We start from the raw sequence: 20,081 nt of genomic DNA, 5'->3' as shown, positions 1-20,081 counted from the left end.
TCAAAAAAGCATTTGACTCTGTACCACATGAAAGACTACTGAGGACTAACTGGGATCTTATGGAATAACAGGAAACACAACTGGGTGGATAAGGGACTTTCTAACAAAAAGAACTCAAAGGGTTAGGATTGGTAGTTCCTTCTCCAGTAAAGCTAATGTTATAAGTGGCATACCACAAGGTAGTATATGAGGACCTATACTATTTACTTTTTTCATAAATGATCTCCCTTGCGAACTAAAGAGTACATGTAAAATATTTGCAGATGACACAAAATTATACAACTCTCCAAAATTCTATCAGGATTTTAAAAAAAGATATTGAAACATAAGTAAAATGGTCAGACACATGGAATCTATATTTTAATGCCAAAAAATGTAAAGTGCTTCATATTGGGAAATCAAACCCAGAGAAAGAATACATAATGAAATGATCGGAGACAAGGAAATAAAAGTATCAAAATGTGACGAGGAAAAAGACTTAGGTGTCACATTTGACAAAAAATTATCATTTGACAAACGCATAACAAACAGCATAAACAAAGTGAACAGAATGATTGGAATAATAAAAAGAGCATTTACATTTATAGATGTTACCTTCTTACGGTTATATAAATAATTAGTTAGACCTATCCTAGAATATGGAAACACTGTATGGTACCCAACGCAAATAAAGCAGTCACAAGCCACAGAACGGGCTCAAAGAAGAGCAACAAAGCTGGTCTATAGCATAAAAGATTATGCATATCAAGATCGAAAGATTAAAGTAGTTACAACTACCATCACTTAAAGCAAGAAGAGTAAGAGGGGACTTGATACAGACGTACAAAATATTTAATGGGTTTGACGATGTAAACAAAGCATCCTTTTTTTGTACTCCGAACGTAGACACTACAAGAAATAGTACAGATAAAATATTTAAGCAGTATTCCAGAACAAATCTCAGAAAGTTTCCATTTAGAAACAGAGTAACAAATTATTGGAACAAATTAACAAACAATATCAAACATGCACCTAGTATAAATACTTTTAAGAACCTCAGAGATAAACATGAGTTATTGACAAAAACGAAATATTATTTTGACGGATAAAATGACTGAGCTTGTCAATTATTCGTGCACCCCCCCCCCCCCCCCAAATCACAAGCAGACAGACAAACAAAAATATTCAATTTAAAATAACCAAATTAGCATTTATTTGTTTATTTACTCAGCACAAACAGGTTTGGAGAAAGGCGCAGCCAAAAAATAGCCGAACGTTGCAACATCGATTTGGGCTCTGTGGACAGTCAAGAGAAAACAACTCTCATACATATACTCTGTAGACATGCGCACACAACACAATACAACTTCCCGCGCTGTCCGAACTGGACGAAAGACCTGATCAGCGAGTCGCTGAGTTGCCCAGCACTTTTGGAAAATATTTGACTTTTGAGTGATCAACAGCAAATAATAAATTATTTGGATCGGTTTTCACAGACGCCGTAAGTCCGCTTTCATGTGCTCCATGTATGTCTGTCAGTCTGTCTGTCTCAGTGTCTATCTGTCATCCCTATTGGACTCAAAACTATAAACAAGCGAATATTCTTCCTCTAGTCCGTAGATTAGAGTACAGCAAAGGAACAACAATGCACAAGATTATGATAAGAAATGCACCACCAACACTGATAAACAAATTCTCTGTCAATTTATCAAGGAATCCCCCAAATCCCAAGAATTGATTTGTTCGAATCCAGTTTGGTTTACTCGGGCGCCACTCTATGGAACTCACTCCCAGCAACAGACAACACCACTGCCCTACTACCTTCAAAAACATTACCATTCCCACGTTATGACAGTGTAATGTCCACTTTGTTCATACCGATTGACTCTTGGTGTGTACGGTTGCCCAGGTCCCCCCACTCCCCCACCTCATCATATTGAACCGCTGTTTTTTATGTGTGTGGATTGAAGTAGTATTTCATATTTCATTCGTTTGTAATGCATGTTACTTCTGTTTACTTCTTCGGTTCTTTCATTTCTTTCCATTAAATGTAGTTATATTCATGCAGAAGTTGCCAGTTGCTCCATTGTCAATTCAATGTATTGATGTATGTGTACTGATAAACGCATAGTCCGTATATATATATATATATATTTATAAATATATATATATATATATATATTTATAAATATGTGTGTGTGTGTGTGTGTGTGTTGATTAGATGATACAATGCATGTTTGTCTTTCTTACTGACCTGCTGTTCTCTATCACATGTTCTATGTAATATGAGGTTATCTGTTCATTACTTGATATTGTTTTATTCTCTCTCTCGCTCTGAGTCTCCCTCTGTCTGTCTGTCTGTCTGTCTCTCTCGTTCACCTGTGACATTTTTAATTCTCATACTAATTTATATGTTGAATTATGCTTCCTTTGGCAATGAGCACCCCCCCTCCCCCAACCCACTTGTTATTGCTATGTGTATTTTTTTTTCTTTTATTAGACTTACTGTTTTATATTCACAATAGTATAGTATTTTTTTTAACATACACAATGTATGCTATGTGTGTGTAAGTGTGCGTGTGCGAGAGAGAGAGAGAGAGAGAGAGAGAGAGAGAATGTGTATGTGTTCTGGTTTTTTGTTTGTTTGTTGGTTTTTTTAAAATATTTTTTTATGTTGATTATTAATACCATGCTTGTGCCTCTGTGTGTGTGTGTGTGTGTGTGTGTTTCTTTGTCACTGTGTGTGTGTATGTGTGTGTTATTTTAACCATGCTTATGCCTTTATCAGTTTATGTAGTATAGTATTCACATTCTATGACTTTAAGTAGCATTGTGTAGTGCATACAGTGACATATATAATGTAGTTTTGTGTAGTGTAGACTGTTTCAGGGCGGGGACTGGATGAAAAAAAGTGCGCCAGTGCTTATCTGTTATCCTCGATAATTAAGAATTTGTCTTGTCTTGTCTTGTCTCTGCTGCCTGCCACTCTCTACCTCTTCCTCTCTCTCTCCAGCTCATTAACCACTGATAATTATAAATCACTGGACATTCTTCCACAGCAACATAGACTATTTTATATAAGTATGTGTGTATGTATGCACGTGTATTTGTAGATGTTTACCAAAAGTGTATTGGATATGGTTATGTATACAGTTGCATTTGGTATGTGATTGTGTGTACCCAGTTTCATCAAAATTTTGCTTTTGTCATTTCATGTTATGTTATGGTATTGTTCTTTTTTTTCTTTTTAGTTGTTTTGGCTTGTTTTTTCTTTGCCCTGAGGGCAGGATGTAAAAAAGCATATGATATATCAAAATTTGGTCATTCCAGAGATCTGATCTTTAGTGAGATGTGTTATTGTATGTGTGTGTGTGTGTGTGTGTGTGTGTGTGTGTGTGTGTGGTGCCCTGAATGCAGGATGTAAAAAAAAAGCATAATATGTATAAAGATTTGGTATAAAGATCTGATCTTAACGATGTGTGTGTTTGTGTGTGTGTGTGTGTGTACGCGCATGTGCATGCATGCATGCATGTGTGAATGCTATGTAAATTCTACATAAATATCCACAGTTGTATAATTTTTATCATTTACTGATTTAGGCAAGTCATGTGTTCTCATGACTCAGTCAAGTTAGTGTGTCTGTGTGTTAATCTTTATCACACACAGTTTATGGTTTGCACATGTATACTATGATACAATGTGTACACTTTTTATGGTTTTCAGTATATCTTCTTGTATGAAATGGTGTGGCTGAGTCAACATATATATATATATATATATATATATAAAAGATTTTTGTTGTTGTATATATATGTATTATATGCATCTTGATCTTGTATGGGGGTTTTTTTAGTTAATGCAGCACTTCAGTTTTTCTTTTCAGCTTAAAACAGAAAAATCCAGTTTCAGCCCAAATTTCGTGTTGGTACTTTACTAAAGTCTTTAGTTTTATTTTGATGGAAAGCATGCCATTACATTTTAAAATATTTTTTCTCTCCATTTTCAGAATAAATCATTGCCATGGAGTCGGTATCATTGGAGATGGATGACATCTTTGGTGAACAACTCCAAGAGGATGAAGACCAACTTCCACAGATGTTGCCGGATTTGCCTGAGGCAGACATGGAGAATGAAGGACAAGGGGCACAAAATGAGGATGAAACAGGCAAGATTGAATGGAATACAAAATCAGAAGATTTATGCAGAATAGTTCATTTAAAAATTTATTTTATTGTGTATTTTATTTGTATATGCTGAGGATGAAATAGGCAAGCATGAATGGATATATTGGATCAGATTTGAGCAGAATAGTTACACTTGAGATTATTCACAAGTGGTTTCCTTGATATAAAAAAAACAAACAACCATGAATAACAAGGCTAAAGTTACTTGTTCTATACATGTTCTGTTTCTCATTTTTGTTTACCATTTTGACAAGCATGATCTTTTTAACATGTTCCAGATACAGACCTACGTTGCACTACAATTTCTATATTATAACTATTCATTTTGTCAATTTTATTGTCTCACTAGTCATTGACACAAGTTGTACCCAACCTATGGCTTTATCATAGTCCAACTGTGACTTAAGAGAACATTTCTTTGGTTAACTAAAGAGGATGGTGGCTCAATGGTTAAGATGCATATCTGCCACTGTGCCAGTACTTTGTCTGTGAGGGTCTATGTTTGATTGTTGCTCACACACCTTTCTCCCAAGTTTGACTGGAACTGGAAGATTAGATCAAACTGAGTGTGTAGTCATTTGGTAGAGAGGATATATTGATGTCCTGTGTGCAGCATGGACTTGATGCACTGTAAAAGAACTCATGGCAACTAAAGTGTTGTCCTTTGACAAAATTCTGTAGAAGAAATCAATTCTGATAGGTACTCAAATATATATACATATGCACTCAAGGCCAGACTTACATAGGGTTGTATGCTGCTGTCGGGCATCTGCCTAACAGTTGTGATGTAGCAATAGCTTTGTCTGAACACAGTGATGCCTCCATGAGAAATTGATTATTGAAATTGAAGCTTTGATCAAGACATTAAAGACTCAGAGTGAGAATGAGATAAGAATCAAAGAAAGGTGGAAAGGACATGGATGTCAGCCAGACACTGAGGAAGGAAAAAGATTTGCTTTTGCAAAAATAGTCTGTTTACACTGTCCATTTTTATTATGACTTGCTTCTATTTACAGCCTAAAGTACGATGCAACACTTTTGATAACCATTTCACTATTTGAAGAACAGAAAATTGCAATACCATTCACAAATTGTGTTGTATAAACTTTTTTGGCACTGTTTCAAATTGCACACTGCTTCTGCAGATTTTATCTCTTTTCTGATTTGAGCTCCAGTATAATTAACTTGATGTGCATGCTCTCTGCCACTTCAGTAAAATAAAATTTTAGATTGAAACAAAATATTGGATTTTGATAACACGTCTTGGATGGGGCAATCTGAAAGTTCCTTGCCCAAATGACTCAAGGTAATGAAAATGCATGACACAATTGTCATGTCCTGTTCTGTTTGGAAAGCAGCTTTATATACAGATTATAAGATACATTCATCTCTTGGAAGGAGCTGGCCATGGCTTAAAAAGTGAAAACCCACCTGTGGGGATCGAACATGCTCATAGTCCGGGCACGATAGCATGCATAGGTTCCTGACATTTGCAGAAAGAGAGTAAAGAGTGAAGTGTATTAAAACTATTATGTGTAATGTTTGTGTTGCAGAAAACAAGAAGGTGCTGGACAAGCTGAAGGGAATGAAGGGAGCCTCCAAGAACACTGTGAAAAGACCCATGCCCAAACTGGACAGTGTCAGGTCTGTTGTCTTCTCTTGTAGACACACACACATGATACACTGTCACTCTGGTCTGTTGTCATCTTGTGTATATGCTGTGAATGACATACTGTCACTCTGGTCTGTTGTCTTCTCATGCACACACACACACACACACACACACACACACATGCGTGCGTGCATGCGTGCACACACACACACATGTGGTACACAATCAGTATCACGCTGGTCTGTTGTCTTGTATACACACAATGTATGATACACTGTCACTCTGGTCTGTTGTCTTCTCTCGTACACACACACACACACACACGCACATGCACATGATACTCTGTCACCCTGGTCTGTTGTCTTTTCTCTTACACACACACACATGATACACTGTCACCCTGGTCTGTTGCCTTCTCTCATACACGCACACACATGATACACTCACCCTGGTCAGTTGTCTTTCGTACACACACACACACACACACATATGCACATGATACTCTGTCACCCTGGTCGGTTGTCTTTCGTACACACACACACACACACACACGCATGATACTCTGTCACCCTGGTCTGTTGTCTTTTCTCGTACACACACACACACACGATACTCTGTCACCCTGGTCTGTTGTCTTTTCTCGTACACACACACATGATACACTCACCCTGGTCGGTTGTCTTTCGTACACACACACACACACACACACACACATGATACACTGTCTTCCTGGTTTGTTATCTACTGGGGTGCACACAACATGTATGATACACTTTCTCTGGTTTGTCTGTGACCAGTTTTAAGTATTGGGATTGGTTTTAAGTACTGTGATGTTTTAAGTATTGTGATACTAATTATCACTGTTGGTGCTGGACATTGTATATGTGGAATGTGCATTGGTTGGCTATTGTTGTGTGTGATGTCGGCTGTAGCTACTTTCGTTTTCTCTGCATAGGCAGATAGTAGTTTGAATAGGACAGGAATGTCAGACCCCTGCCAGAGTCTGCACTAGTGGGTCACAGTAAGTATGCCACTTTAACGTAATTTTAGATAGAAAATTTCCTTTTCTGTGAACAAGAAATAGACTGTCATGCTGAACGCTAATCCCATCAACACAAACATCATCTAGCAATGATCAGGAAATGACCCAAGAAAATCTTGTGGATCTGGTGGCTAAACAAAATAAACCAGATGCTTAATGAAATAAAACATTTGTGTTGACAAAGTATTTCAAGATAAATGATTTTTGTTTAATTTACCATGGACACACATATGATAAATATACATACTATCATACTCAAAAGGACAACCAAAAGATTTATTTTATATACTCATAGGAGTCATAGTGTTTGAAAACTGAATACATGATCTGTGAGCTAAAAATGATCAGTAATTTTTCTCTTTAATAGTACCATAGTAAATGATAATAGAATATTTTTGTATGTTTGCAGGTTTTTTTTGGTGTTTTTTTTATTGCTTGTGCCACAGTGTTTGTATACACTGGCAGTGTGTGTGTGTGAGTGTTCAACTTAGTTAAAGAATAAGATTCGTTGTCAGCATAACTTATTTGTTGTCGGCATACTCAGCTTCTACTTCTAGTGTTTGTGTTTGTATTCATGTATACACACAATATTGGTGTGGTTGTTTCTCATTTTCTAAAATTTACCGTTTTTGTTGTGTGTTTTATTTACTGTTTTTGTTGTGTCTTTCTTTATTATGGTTTGTGAATTGCAGACTGATTGGGGAGAGAGGCATTCCCATTTTGCCTCGAATCTTCAAAGATGTGAAGCTGAAAGGCAAAGGGCATGAGGTAAGATGTCAGTGAGTTGTCTATTTACAATGAATAACAGAGCGATACTTGTTGCTGACAATAGATAACTGAGTGGTAATGGTGTTGAAGTCCATTGATATCAGTATTATTACTGACAAATGAAAACATAGATTGGTTTTTAGATATTGATTATTTTTGCTCTCCTTCATCCATTATTTTTCCAAAATGAAATGAAAATTTATATTTGTTAAACTCAATTTTTTCTTCAGCTGGAATTACTTGTATATATATAAACAGATGACAGCACTTAGTCTGCTGCCAAAAGTTTTTTCATTCTCAGTTGTTTCAGCTGAGCAGTACTTGCTGACATGTCTACCTGCCTGTATTCCACCGTATAGTCCTGCTGTTGAGACCCTGTGTACACATGATGGTCAAGTGGTAAAAGATATCACTAAAAGACGTATTTTCAGGGTGAAAATTTTGGTTTGTAGACTTTTAGCCATGACACAGATTCTAGCAAGTGGCTGGATGACAGTGAAACAGTTTGCAGTTTGTGGATGCCTGTAGTTCAGTTTTGTGTGTGTTGATCGACAGTGGAAAAATTAGCTAATGAAATAAATAATGAGTCAGAGGAAGCAGCAGTTTTCCAGTGTGCCTTATTCTAAGAATTTTCATCCATCTTTTAAATTTTTTTTTTTTCAATAGATTTAGGCATGTGCTTTATATTCAGAGTTGCATGTTGACCACAAATAACAGCTCTTGTTTATGCGTTGGTCAGTTTACATCAGTGTGTTACTACTGTGTTTTCCTTGTTTCACCTGTTTCCAGGTGGATGACCTTCGCGTAGTAATGCGTTACCTGGAACACTGGGGTCACCGCCTGTTTCCCAAGATGCCCTTTGATGAGGTCCTGGAGCGAGTGGAGCGACTGGGTGCTAAGCGGGATGTGCAGGTGGGATGAGTGTCAGAGAGATTATTTCTGACCCACATGGTCACATGTCAGTATGAACATTATTTCTGAACAGTTAAGGGTGGCTACAACTTATGCTAAAAATGATAATTTATGTAGCACCTTTCCTTATTAAACATGCTTGTTGAGCTGTTCAGTGTAAAAACGTATGTGTAAAACATGTATTTTAATTCTAAAACAAAAACTGAATGCCTAATCCCGCACAGACATCCAGCCAAACATTTGAACACCAATATTTGTTCATACACACAAAACATACAAAACAAACAGTGAACGCTCATCATACATATAACAAACATAGAATAACTTTGATTAGCAGTTATGTCCACATGCATAAAAAAAAAGTAGAAGGTGCCAGAGACTGCTTAAAACACATGTAAGCATAAGATCAGCAAAGGAATTATCTGCAACAATGCAGTGTGAACAGCAGAGATTATCACAGTTTGTAACCACACATTGTGAAGAAACAGCAACGTATGGTAACAGATTTTTGAGATCTTGCATTTTCAAGTCAGATTGGTTACACCTTTTCCTTCTTTTTTACACACATATAAAAGTGTCCCTCCTTTTTTCTTGTTTGCAGACTTGTATTAAAAAAATGCGAATGGACTTGCCTGTTCTTGGAAGCGACACAGTCAGCAGAGGGGATGGTGAAGAAGGAGAAGATGAAGACACTGACAAAGCTCAAAATCTGCCTTCTAAACAGGTGCTGTCATTTCTACCTATAATCAATAGATTTTGATGCTCAGATTTCTGTTTCCCAAGAAATGTCTTGTCTTGGTGACATAGTTTTGTTTGTTTATTTTTCTTTTTTGTGAACCTGTGGAAAGGAATTTTGTTTCTAAATATTTTTTCTATGATTATTTTTTCTTAAATTTAGCACTGATTTATTTATTTATTTATTTAAATTCTATATATATATTTTTATTTTTTATTTTTAATTTTAATTTAATTTATTAATATTTCCCCCCCAAACTCATTCAGTGATTGTGAAGTTGAACTGTTATATTGTAATCCAAGCTATAATTATATATCTGATAGATTATGCATTTGTTTTAAACACAAAAAATTATGAAATAGTTCTACACAGTGACAGCAGGCAGAGCAACAGCTAGTATTGAAAACAGGTCACCTGAATTGTGACATAGTCTTATAAATTACATTATTCTGAACAGGTCTAAGACAGAGATAAAGTCTGAAATTGAGTGGTGGGTTGGAGATAGGGGGAGGGGCAGGGGTGAAAATAATTATGGCCTGTAGTTTTGAATAAGGCAGAAAATGTGACACGATACACAACCTCAGCTCAAAAATATGACCATATAAGTCCGTACATGAAAACATTATCAGCTCAGACCAGCATCCCTTTGTAAATCATAGGAAGATCTGTTAATCTTTTAATGAGACGAAAAACTGTAGTCCTGTGTGCAGCATGCTCCTAGTGCATATGAAAAAATCCACAGCAACAAAATGGTTTTCCCTGGCAAAATTCTTTAGAAAAATTCACATTGATGGGAAAACAGATACACTTGCAGGCAAATAAAAAAAAAGAAAAGAAAAAAAGGGTGGCGCTTTCACTGTAACTATGTGCTGTCCCTAGGGAGAGCAGCCTGAATTTCACATAGAGAAATCTGTAGTGACAAAAAAGAAATAGAATACAATGCAGTACAGTACAATATCATAGAATGCAATACTGCAATAAAATACAATAATTATCTTCTTCTCTCTTGTCTCTTTGAAGAGTCATTGGGAAGCAGCTCAGAACTGTTCACCACATTCCTCCATGTCTGTCAGTTTTGTGTAAAAGCCTGGTTCTCTGATTGCAGTAAACCATCAATCATAAAAGAGTAATGAGGATGTAAGAAAGACCTAGGTGACACAATTTTTATCACTGCATGACTTGCTGCTTGTTTCATCTTTTCTCTATTTGTTGCGGCAGAATCCAAGCGCAGAAGAGCTGTTTGATGCGCTGATACAGGAGGAGGAAGAGATGGAAGCAGAGGTGTGTGGCAGCAGGGGGCAGGAAGGTGGAAGGGCTGCCAGTGTCTCCAGTCCTGCCAGGGGGGACAACTCTTTGCTTGCTACGCAGTCACACAGCACGGCCTCTTCTGAAGTGTCGTCAGGCAAAGTGAGTTTGTTAACAAGACAGAATTATAATATGCAGTATATGTATGGTGTAAACTCTCCATATAATGGGCACTAAAAGTGCCTAACATGATGGAACAGTAGATATTTATATACAGTCATGCTTAATGGCAAACAGCACATACAGACACAGAAGAGAAAAAAGACAACATATATACACCAAGACATTATTACAAATACAAACAGTCAATGCATGTGCAGCACACAAGCTGCTTCCACAATGTCGTGTCTCTGAGAGTGAGCAAGAAAGCTGACCTGTGTTTTGGACCACCTGATACACCATACACACCTATCTTTTTGTGGTCATTGTATTTACAATTCCTTAAAAAGTCTGAGTACTTATTTTATTTGTTTAAAAAACCCATTTTAATTGATACAGTTCAGCCTCCCTCCTCTCTCTCTTGCTGTCAAGCGGTTTGAGAAGAACAAATTTATCAGTTTTAATTGTATTTGCCTTTCAGTCACTTACACCCTTGCTTGTAACACTTTTTTCTGTGGATGTACAGTCCATCAAGTAAGCCATCAAACTATAACACCAGAAGAGATGAAACATGATGGTTAACTTCAGAAAGAATATCAGTTAGATCTTGTTGCCACCATAACAAAATATTGCCATGTCATGTTGAATATTTTGCTTGTTGGTGAAAGTACATGTGAAAACTCAAGCACCAAGGGCATTTGGGAGTCTGGTTTTGGTGTTTTTCTGACAAACGTGTTGATGCTGTCCAGGGGATGTCAGCAGAAGTGTTGGAGAGAATAGAAAGGAACCGGCGCCTTGCTATGGAGAAACGAGCCAAGAAGCTGGGAATCCCTGTCACCACAGTTTCTCCACATGGTATGGCTGAATGAAGAATGGCTCTGTGAAGCTTTGTGTGTCATGTTTTAGATGTGTATAAATTTATTTATCTCTGTAACCAGTTTCTCCATATGGTAAGGTTAAAGAATGGTGCTGTGAAGTTTTATGTCATGTTTTAGATTTATTTAGAATTTTTCTTTATTACCAAGTGTACCAGGATCACAAAGAATAATGGGGGTGGGGGTAGTGCTGTCTGTATAAATACAAACATGAATTGGAAATCATGTACAAAAAAAAAAACACAGTGGTAATTTAGATGTGTATACATATACATGTTATGCTTGTGCATGCGTACGCTTACACTCTAACATGCACACCCACACACAACAAACGTACACACACACACATACATGTATACACACATATGTGAGCATATGTATAACATGTGAAAGTAGTGACTGTAACTTTGTGCACAGAGTTGCAGAAACTTGGTAATGTGAGTGTGGAAGTACAGCAAACTGTAAGGCAATGTTTTGTTGTGCAGACAACCTATCCACCCAGGCTTCTGCCAGCAGAGAAGCACAGGACAATGCTGTGTTGCTGACTGACCAGTCAGAAGTTGTATCGGCCGCAGCCAACCAGCCACAAGTTGTATCAGATGTAACTAGCCAGCCAGAAGTTGTATCAGATGTAACCAGCCAGCCAGAAGTTGTATCAGGTGTAGCCAGCCAGCCAGAAATTCTAGATGCAACCAACCAGCCACAAGTTGTATTGGAGGCAACCAGCCAGCCAGAAGTTGCAGCAGAGGCAACCAGCCAGCCAGAAGCTGTATCAGATGTACCCAACCCGCTACAAGTTGCATCGGAGGCAGCTGAGCAGCCAGATGCTGTAACAGATGTAACCAGCCAGCCAAAAGATGTACTGGATGCGTTGGTCCCAAGTGATGATACCCAGGACACAGAGCAGATCTCAGATGAACGCAGAGACAAAACAGAAAGAGAAGACAGTTGACTGGGCAGGGGTGGGGGTGGGGGTGGAGGGGACATGGAAGAGAGTGGAGGGCACTGATTCCCTGACACTGTACTGTGATAACCTTGGCTGAAACATTCATGCATCATGTTTACAGCCTGGCATTGCAGAGGTGATGGTGCTTTGGCAGAATCGGTTAGGTGTAGAACTTCTGGTCCATTGTATTGTATTGTATTGTATCGTATTACTCTTTTTTGTCATAACAAGATTTCTCTGTGTGAAATTCATGCTGCTTTCCCTTGGGAGAGAGCAGGTCGCTACTCTGGGAGCGCCACCCATTTTGTGTATTTTTTCCTGCCAGCAGTTCTTTTTATTTGTTTTCCTATTGAAGTGGATTTTTCAGCAGAATTTTGCCAGGGACAACACTTTTGTTGCCATGGGTTCATTTATGTGTGCTAAGTGCATGCTGCACATGGGACCTCCGTTTATTGTCTCATCTGAATGACTAGCGTTCAGACCACTACTTGAGGTCTAGTGGAGGGGGAGAAAATACTGGCAACTGTGCTGGGATTCGAATAAGTGTGCTCAGATTCTCTCGCTTCCTAGGCGAACACGTTACCACCAGGCCATCATTTCACTATGGTCAGACTTGGAGGCACTTTTTTGGCATGCATGGTGGTCTCTGGGAAAGGCACTTCTCCAGGTTTCCTCACTCAGCTCGGGTGTGAATGTGGACCTGACTTCAGTCAGGGAAGATCAAAGAGGATTGGATCTGCTTTCCTGTGCTGAGTCCTTGACACACTGAATGAATTCACTGCCCCTATGTAAACATGAATAATCTGCCGCTTTAAAAATGTACATTATTATTATTATGACCATAAAAGACTATGGGACCGTAAACCTTTTTAAACTGTAATTATCCTGCTGAGTGTGACAGAGCAGTAACTCGCCAAGTTCATATTGTATTGAAAGAAAAAAAAAAGGAATAAAAGAATGTCTTGAAAGACCTTCCTGAACTGATGTGTTCACTGGAGATCAACAATAAAAAGGAAGGGTTTGGATTAACCAGAGAATACCTGCTCCATGGTTTCACATTTGTGTTCAGGTCTTATTTTATTCCTGGAATTGTATGAAAACAGTGAGTTGATTTCTTTTTTTTTTCATGTTGAGTCATGCTGTGTTATTGCAGTTTTGCAGTAATAAATCTTTGAAGTATGCATATGATTATGTATGTGCCTTTAAAAAAAAAAAAGCAAAAAAAAAAGCTATGCATCCAGTACACTAGTTTGCAACATGCATGTACAGAGCACATGCATGCATGCACACACATGCTCGCACATGATGGAGTCTCCCGTCAGACAAGTAGGCAGGCAGGTTTATCTGTCAGTGTGTGTCCTCATATGGGAGACGAGGCCAATTCTGGATGCGCAGCACTTCCCACAGGTGTTGCAAGGGAAAACGTCTCCAGAAGTTGAGCCCTGCTTCCTTCGCTCATGCTTCTCAATGACCAGCGTTCACTTGTTTTCAAACGTGTTAGCACAGCATCCTCCAGTGAGAGCGGTCAAGGGCATCAGTTTCACAGGCTTTGAGGTTTGTCTAAGTGTCCTTGAAGTGCTTGCAGGGTCTTCCAAGTTCACGGTGGCCTTCCTTCAGCTGGCCATACAAAAGGATCTTCGGGATCCTGCTGTCTGTCATGCGGACAACGTGTCCTGTCCACCGTAGCTGGCACTGGATCAGCAGGCTTTTGATGCTGGGCAGGCCACTCCTCTCTAGCTCCTGGAGGTTGCAACCCTGTCTTGCCACTTTATGCCGAGGATCTGTCATAGGCATCTCTGGTGAAACGGCTCAAGTTGTTGAATGTGATGGCAATACGTTGTCCATGTTTCACAGCACATGCACTCACACAAACACACTTATATGTATATACAGATGATATGCAGGCATACTTGAAAAAAAAAAAAGAAAGTTTTTTGAATGCAGAAAAAAAAATTGTTTTTTGAATGCAGAAGTTGTGTGCAGTGTGTCCTTTGCCCAGCTGTTTTCTTTTTAGTGGGGGAAGTTGGGTATATCAGGGATTTTCTTTAAAGTTAAAACATTGATTCACAATAAATGTTTCAAAGGTTTTATATCACAACTTAGATTGCTTTCTCATCAAGTGGTTTATAGTGTAGATGACTTCTAAGTACATTTTATGGGAAATCCCTTGCGCTTTGATTGTGTTTAACTGTTAGAGGTGACTAAGCACACACACTTGCACATGCACTCACGCACACATACAGACCGGCAACACACAGGTATCACTATGTATACAAATTACATGTATACACACGCATTCGCACACGCACACGAGCGGCCGGCATGAAGTGTGTGGCAAGTAAACGTGTGTATGAACATGGACGCATTCTCGGTCGCGTGCTCGCGCACACACACACAGCGTACCAACAAATGTAAGGCCTGAAAAAAAAAGGCCAGATATGGAATCCACCGTTTTAATTTCACCCATATTATATAGATACGATTACTTACTGAAACTGGGTCACATTTTAGATTCATTGGAAAACACGTAATACAGAAACAAATTGTCAACTTCCCCATGAAAGAAATCTGGGGTATTGCCACACCACACAGAAACGAACAATCACACGGTGATCTATTTACACAGTATGGGTACATGCATCAATGTCAGATCAGGACGGTAAAAAATACGAAACAAAATAGCACAATTACTATCATGTCTTAAACTGTCCAAATGTGTGTGTGTGTGCGCGTGCATACACTGGCTGATTTCTCCAGATTCCAAGAAAAGTGAACACACAGACAGGGTCCATACTAGACAAAATATGTTGCTTTCTTCCAAAGTTTTTCTTTCTTTTGTGTGTGTGTGTGTGTGTGTAAAAACAACAACAAACGAAAACAAATACCCCTCTCCCCCATCCACCCCCCAAAAAAACCCACTAAAATACTAAACAAAAAACAAAACAACAAAAACCACACGTAAGATGTTTCGCAACATACAGATGGGGGAAAAAAAGTGTTAATCCCCTTTGTAGAAAAGCATTTGATGACTCCCTTCGAAATCTCCAGCCCATCTTGTATGATCATGATCATGACGACCAGACCTCTCCACAATGTGCAGCACTTTGTCACACTGACCTAACCACTATGACTAAAATTCCATCCTTTCAAACCCATCACTGGGCCTGACTAGAAACTTTTTTTTTTTTCATTCTGAAAGCGAATCCCACTTCTTTGCCTTCTCGATCCTCTTCCTCCGGAGGCGATGGATGGCTTGCTTGTACCGAACTCTTAACTCGCGTTTTTTACGTCTTGATTTTCCCCAATAATCTACAACACGTCCGTCGCTAATACCCCTCCACAAAAGATCTACTCGCGACCAAAGAAAGCTTTAAAAATCATGGTCTGTTTCGAATCACTCAATGTTATTTAAAAACACGAGGACATTTAGGTACAGCACGAAGAACTGGACATTCGGGTGGAATGCGAAGACATTTCGGATGCAATACAAAGACGTTCAGGTAGGCTATAGTATCAATCAAATATTGATATGCAATAGGAAGAAATAAGACGCAATACAAAGGCACACAGGTAAAAACAACACATAGATGCAATACAAAGACATAAATGCGCAATACAAAGATGTGCAGGTACAACACGAAGATAAGGTACAATACGATTTCATACTCGTGCAACACAATGACATACAGATGAATGGAAAGACATGCAGGTGTAACACAGACATTGGGCTACAGGTGTTAATACGAAGACATACAGGTGCAATACGAAGATACACAAGTGCAGTACGATGACATACAGGTGTAGTGCGAAGACATACAGATATAAGTTGGAGTCATGCAGATGCAATACGAAAACGGATATGCATCACGAAGACCTTCAGGTACAATATGAAGACACAAAATTAATGTGCAGTACGATGATAAACAGGTGCAAGACCAAGACATACAGGTGCAATACGATTATATGCGGGCGCAATACGAAGACGTACACCATACCATACCATACAGATGTAACACGAAGACATGCATGTGCAATACGAAGACATATTTTCTTTTACACAGCTGCAATACGGGATGACACATAGGTTGTTGTTTTTTATGATAGTCAGTAGTGTCCGACTATGACCATCAGAACAGCAGAGGAGGCAACTGCTGTTCCGACTATTTGGGCTAGAATTTGATTATAGTGGAGAGTGTCTTGCCCAAGTTACATCCACACTCTCGGCCAAGTGGGTTTCAGGACAGTCGGCGTTGGGATGGTTCCCAAAGGCCAACTAGCCCACAAGGCTGCAGCACTAAGAGCCAGTGCAATTTTGCCTCCTAGTTTGAGAGTCATAATCCTTCACAAAAGACTAAGCTGTAAATGATTTCCCATTGACTGGAGAAACCATTGATAATACAGCTCTCACTTTGCTGTTGGCCCAAATGTAATCTTATGTCAATCTGTGATATAAGCCGAGACACATAGGTGCAATACGATGACATACAGGTGCAATATGAAGACAGACATGAGGCATGCAAAGGCAGACATAGACAATACAAAGAAAGTAGACACCGAGTCGCAGTATGAAGACCTGTAGATGCAATACGAAGACATGAAGGCGCAGTACGAAGAAAGTATACTTGCAGATGCAGCACGGAAAGTCATACTGGTGCAATATTCGAATGTACACATGTGCAATAAGCAGACATACAGGCGCATACGAGGACATAGGCTAAATGTGCAGATCGATGAAACTGGACATACAAGCGCAACAGGAAGAGTTCTAAACCTTCATGGCTTACCTGTTGACATTGGTCAGGCTACAGTAACATAACATGTCTGTCCACATAAACAGCAGGAGGTTTCTGACCCACGTCAAAGGGAAAATGGCCCGATAGTGTACTTAGTCAAAATCCACAACAGAGATGTTCTGTGCAAATGCGGACGTAATTTATTTCACAAACAATTTCAACATGGCTTGTAAACGACATAGAAAATTAATTTATTTTTCCAGCAAATATTGCGAATGTGAACTTTATTTATAAAAAGATGAAGAAAAAAAAAGAAAAAAAAGTTTCGCTTAATGTTTAATATTTCCAGAAATTAAAAGGAATTTTAAACTATCAGTCATTCTTTAAATCGAAATAGCGATAGTCACTGACGTAATATTCAGTGCTGCCGCCGGCTGGGAATACCGTCACGGGAGCGGGATCGAAACCGAACAGTTCAAAGTCCAGAGTCAACAATTTCTGTAACCTGAGTCTGTCCTCCATGGGCACGGTAGCGAAGGCCTCTCTCAACGCCTCCGTTTCCTGCTGCCTCCTCTCCCATTTGGGTCCGGACCTGGCCAAGGCCTGAAGGGACCGGTTGACAAAGTTGGTGTCGGAGATAACCTCAGCTTCCTCGGCAGTCACTGGGAGGGACTCCGTCTTGCTGATGATGCCCCGCACGTGCCATTTCTTCCACAGTCGGAGGCAGGCTTCTTTCATGCTCATGCAGTTCTTAACCCCCTGCGTCATCTTTTTCAGGACCCAGCCGGCATTGTCATAGAGGGTGTGGCTGTCGAAGTTGGCGGGGAGGCTGACAGGAGACTGAATGGCGTTCAGCAGGTAGGGCACGTCCTCGCTCAGAGTCTCCAGGTGACCGATGTAGTCGTATGAGGCGTTGCACAGAGCGCAGTGGTCATGGGTGGGCACAAAGTGACCGTCACGAGCCTGCCCGGTCTCCTGGGAGTGGATGATGTACCGTATGAACTCCGGGAACGTCACGTCATGGCCGCAAGCCAGACTGTGCTCTGTGGGGTTCGGTCGGAACTTCTTCACAATGTATTTCCCCAGGTTCCAATAGATGGTGTTAGGGCAAAACAGCTTGTCTGTATAGGCCGATAATAGACGATAATACGGGTCGCGCACGAAAAGGAATTTGACATTTTTAGCGTTGCTGGCATTTTTAGTTTGCTTTATACCACGGCTATTCATCGCTTTGTAGAGAGACCCGAAGAGTCTGCGCCATGTTGTGGAGCCCGTTTTCTCAATAGGACAGTAATCCACGCTAACGTTCATCACTGGCCAGTAGGGATCTACATGTAGGCCTGGATTAGAGCCGTCGGTCTTTTTGCTTAAAGGGCGAAACATGGACGAGTTTCTGTACTTCAGACATGCTTCCTTCAAGTGCTGGAGGCGACGCTCAAACCTCTGACCCACTTCTGCCGGGGTCAGTCTTTCGTGCTGCTGATCTGTCGTCCGACGTCTGATTACACCCACCTGAAAATAACGGGTTTGTCATGACGTGGTTTTTACTGAACGGTAGGTTATTCACGTGCTTGGAGCAGGCCACAGTCATTTACATATATTTTTCACATGCACGATCATTTCGAAACTGAGTCTGGCGATCATAAAACGTTTAACTTGAATGGAAAATAATCGACAAGGACAGAAACATTCATCTCTGAAAGGTACAGAGCTTAGACAACCGTCCTCCGTTATCATTATTATTATTGCTTTGCGATTGCACTTGTAGGGGTGGTGATTTTTAAGCGCAGTAAGAATTATACACACACAGCCTACATACCTTCATTCAAGCCAATCCTTAGGTCTCCCATTACCTCACGCACAGGCAAAAAAGGTACAGTGAAACAAAACAGAGTTGGAAAATCAATTTACCCATGTAAATGGGTTTCAATTTTTCATAATGTCTAACAAATTTGCCACTGACCTTTAATGAAATTGCTTTGTGTAGATTCTCAGCCTGTTCCCGGGCGAGATGCTTAACATCAAGTTGTATTAACAAAATGCAAATATGATTATTGGAATAAACTTTTTAATTCATTGTATTCAAATGAAAGGAATAGTTATTGACTTCTCCTGAATACCTGCACATTGTGGATTTCATCATTATGAACGTGCTGATCGACATGAGAAAAGTGGAACAAAAAGCGATGGCAGCGTTGCAATTCTTTGATTCCTGTAATCCTCAGAAATTTGAGATATCACAGAGAAGGAACTGTTTTGGTCTGTCTTCAGTCCTATCCATAGATGTTTCAATTTGTTCAATGTACATAATTAAATCAGGCAGGCTAAAAGCAGTATTGTTTGAAAAAGAGTGCCAGAAGTAATTTAGCTTTCGTAAAAATATTAAACGTCCAACATTTCGACTTCTGCTCGATTCTTGATTTACTGAAAAAAAGAAAAGAAAAAAAAGAAGTATATATATATACATTGTCCAGAAGTTAAAGTTTGTGTAATTAACATTTAACAGCTGGGTGCATTTTGCTTTGTTGTGTACATTTCAGGCCTTTTTACCCCTGTTTCGGTAGCTGAAAATGAGTTGCCAGCTCAAAAACATTATTAAAAAAAAAATCATTTCACCGCACACACTTTCATTCTTTTTTTTCTTTTCTTTTTTTAGACTAGTATAACCTTTTTGTGACATGGTCCGAATGGAATTTTACTGCAAACGACATCAGTTTCACTCTCTCTCTCTCTGTGCAATGTTGTACGTTTCTCTTTCTCTCCAACTTTGTTTCCTTTCTTCTTCTTTTTTCCTCCACCACCCCCTCCTCCAGTCTATCTCTCTGTATCTGCTTGTATGTCACCTCCTCTCTCTTCCTCCTCCCCCCTCCCGATATCTCTTTCCCTCTCT

General features: G+C 39.4%; 2 protein-coding genes across 3 annotated transcripts in view; one reads left to right on the top strand and one right to left on the bottom strand.

Annotated features, from left to right (window-relative positions):
- The first annotated feature begins 1,241 nt into the window (after positions 1–1,241).
- Positions 1,242–14,414, top strand: LOC143282442 (uncharacterized). Its single transcript, XM_076588084.1, has 9 exons — positions 1,242–1,480; positions 3,986–4,144; positions 5,717–5,807; positions 7,510–7,585; positions 8,375–8,497; positions 9,099–9,221; positions 10,452–10,640; positions 11,387–11,492; positions 11,998–14,414. The coding sequence occupies exons 2-9, from the start codon at positions 4,000–4,002 to the stop codon at positions 12,462–12,464; spliced, it is 1,320 nt and encodes a 439-aa protein (XP_076444199.1). The 5' UTR covers positions 1,242–1,480; positions 3,986–3,999; the 3' UTR covers positions 12,465–14,414.
- A 489-nt stretch (positions 14,415–14,903) lies between these two features.
- Positions 14,904–20,081, bottom strand: part of LOC143282440 (uncharacterized) — an 8,908-nt gene continuing 3,730 nt past the window's right edge. For both annotated transcript variants that reach the window (XM_076588082.1, XM_076588081.1), the window contains exon 4: positions 14,904–18,703. In XM_076588082.1, the coding sequence (XP_076444197.1) occupies positions 17,564–18,703 (1,140 nt within the window). In that variant the 3' untranslated portion in view covers positions 14,904–17,563. The remainder of the gene's footprint in view (positions 18,704–20,081) is intronic.

The sequence above is a fragment of the Babylonia areolata genome, chromosome 5 (genome assembly GCF_041734735.1).
Source record: "Babylonia areolata isolate BAREFJ2019XMU chromosome 5, ASM4173473v1, whole genome shotgun sequence".
NCBI lineage: Eukaryota > Metazoa > Mollusca > Gastropoda > Neogastropoda > Buccinidae > Babylonia > Babylonia areolata.
Note: the sequence above shows the minus strand (reverse complement) of the source record. Positions and strands in the feature narration are given on the sequence as shown.

Bases quoted from the DNA above. Each gene is read 5' to 3' on its own strand.
- LOC143282442 (XM_076588084.1), top strand. From the start codon at position 4,000: ATGGAGTCGGTATCATTGGAGATGGATGACATCTTTGGTGAACAACTC. The intron at 7,586-8,374 runs GTAAGATGTCAG...ACCTGTTTCCAG, and splicing joins TGAAAGGCAAAGGGCATGAG to GTGGATGACCTTCGCGTAGT. The intron at 11,493-11,997 runs GTATGGCTGAAT...TTTGTTGTGCAG, and splicing joins CACCACAGTTTCTCCACATG to ACAACCTATCCACCCAGGCT.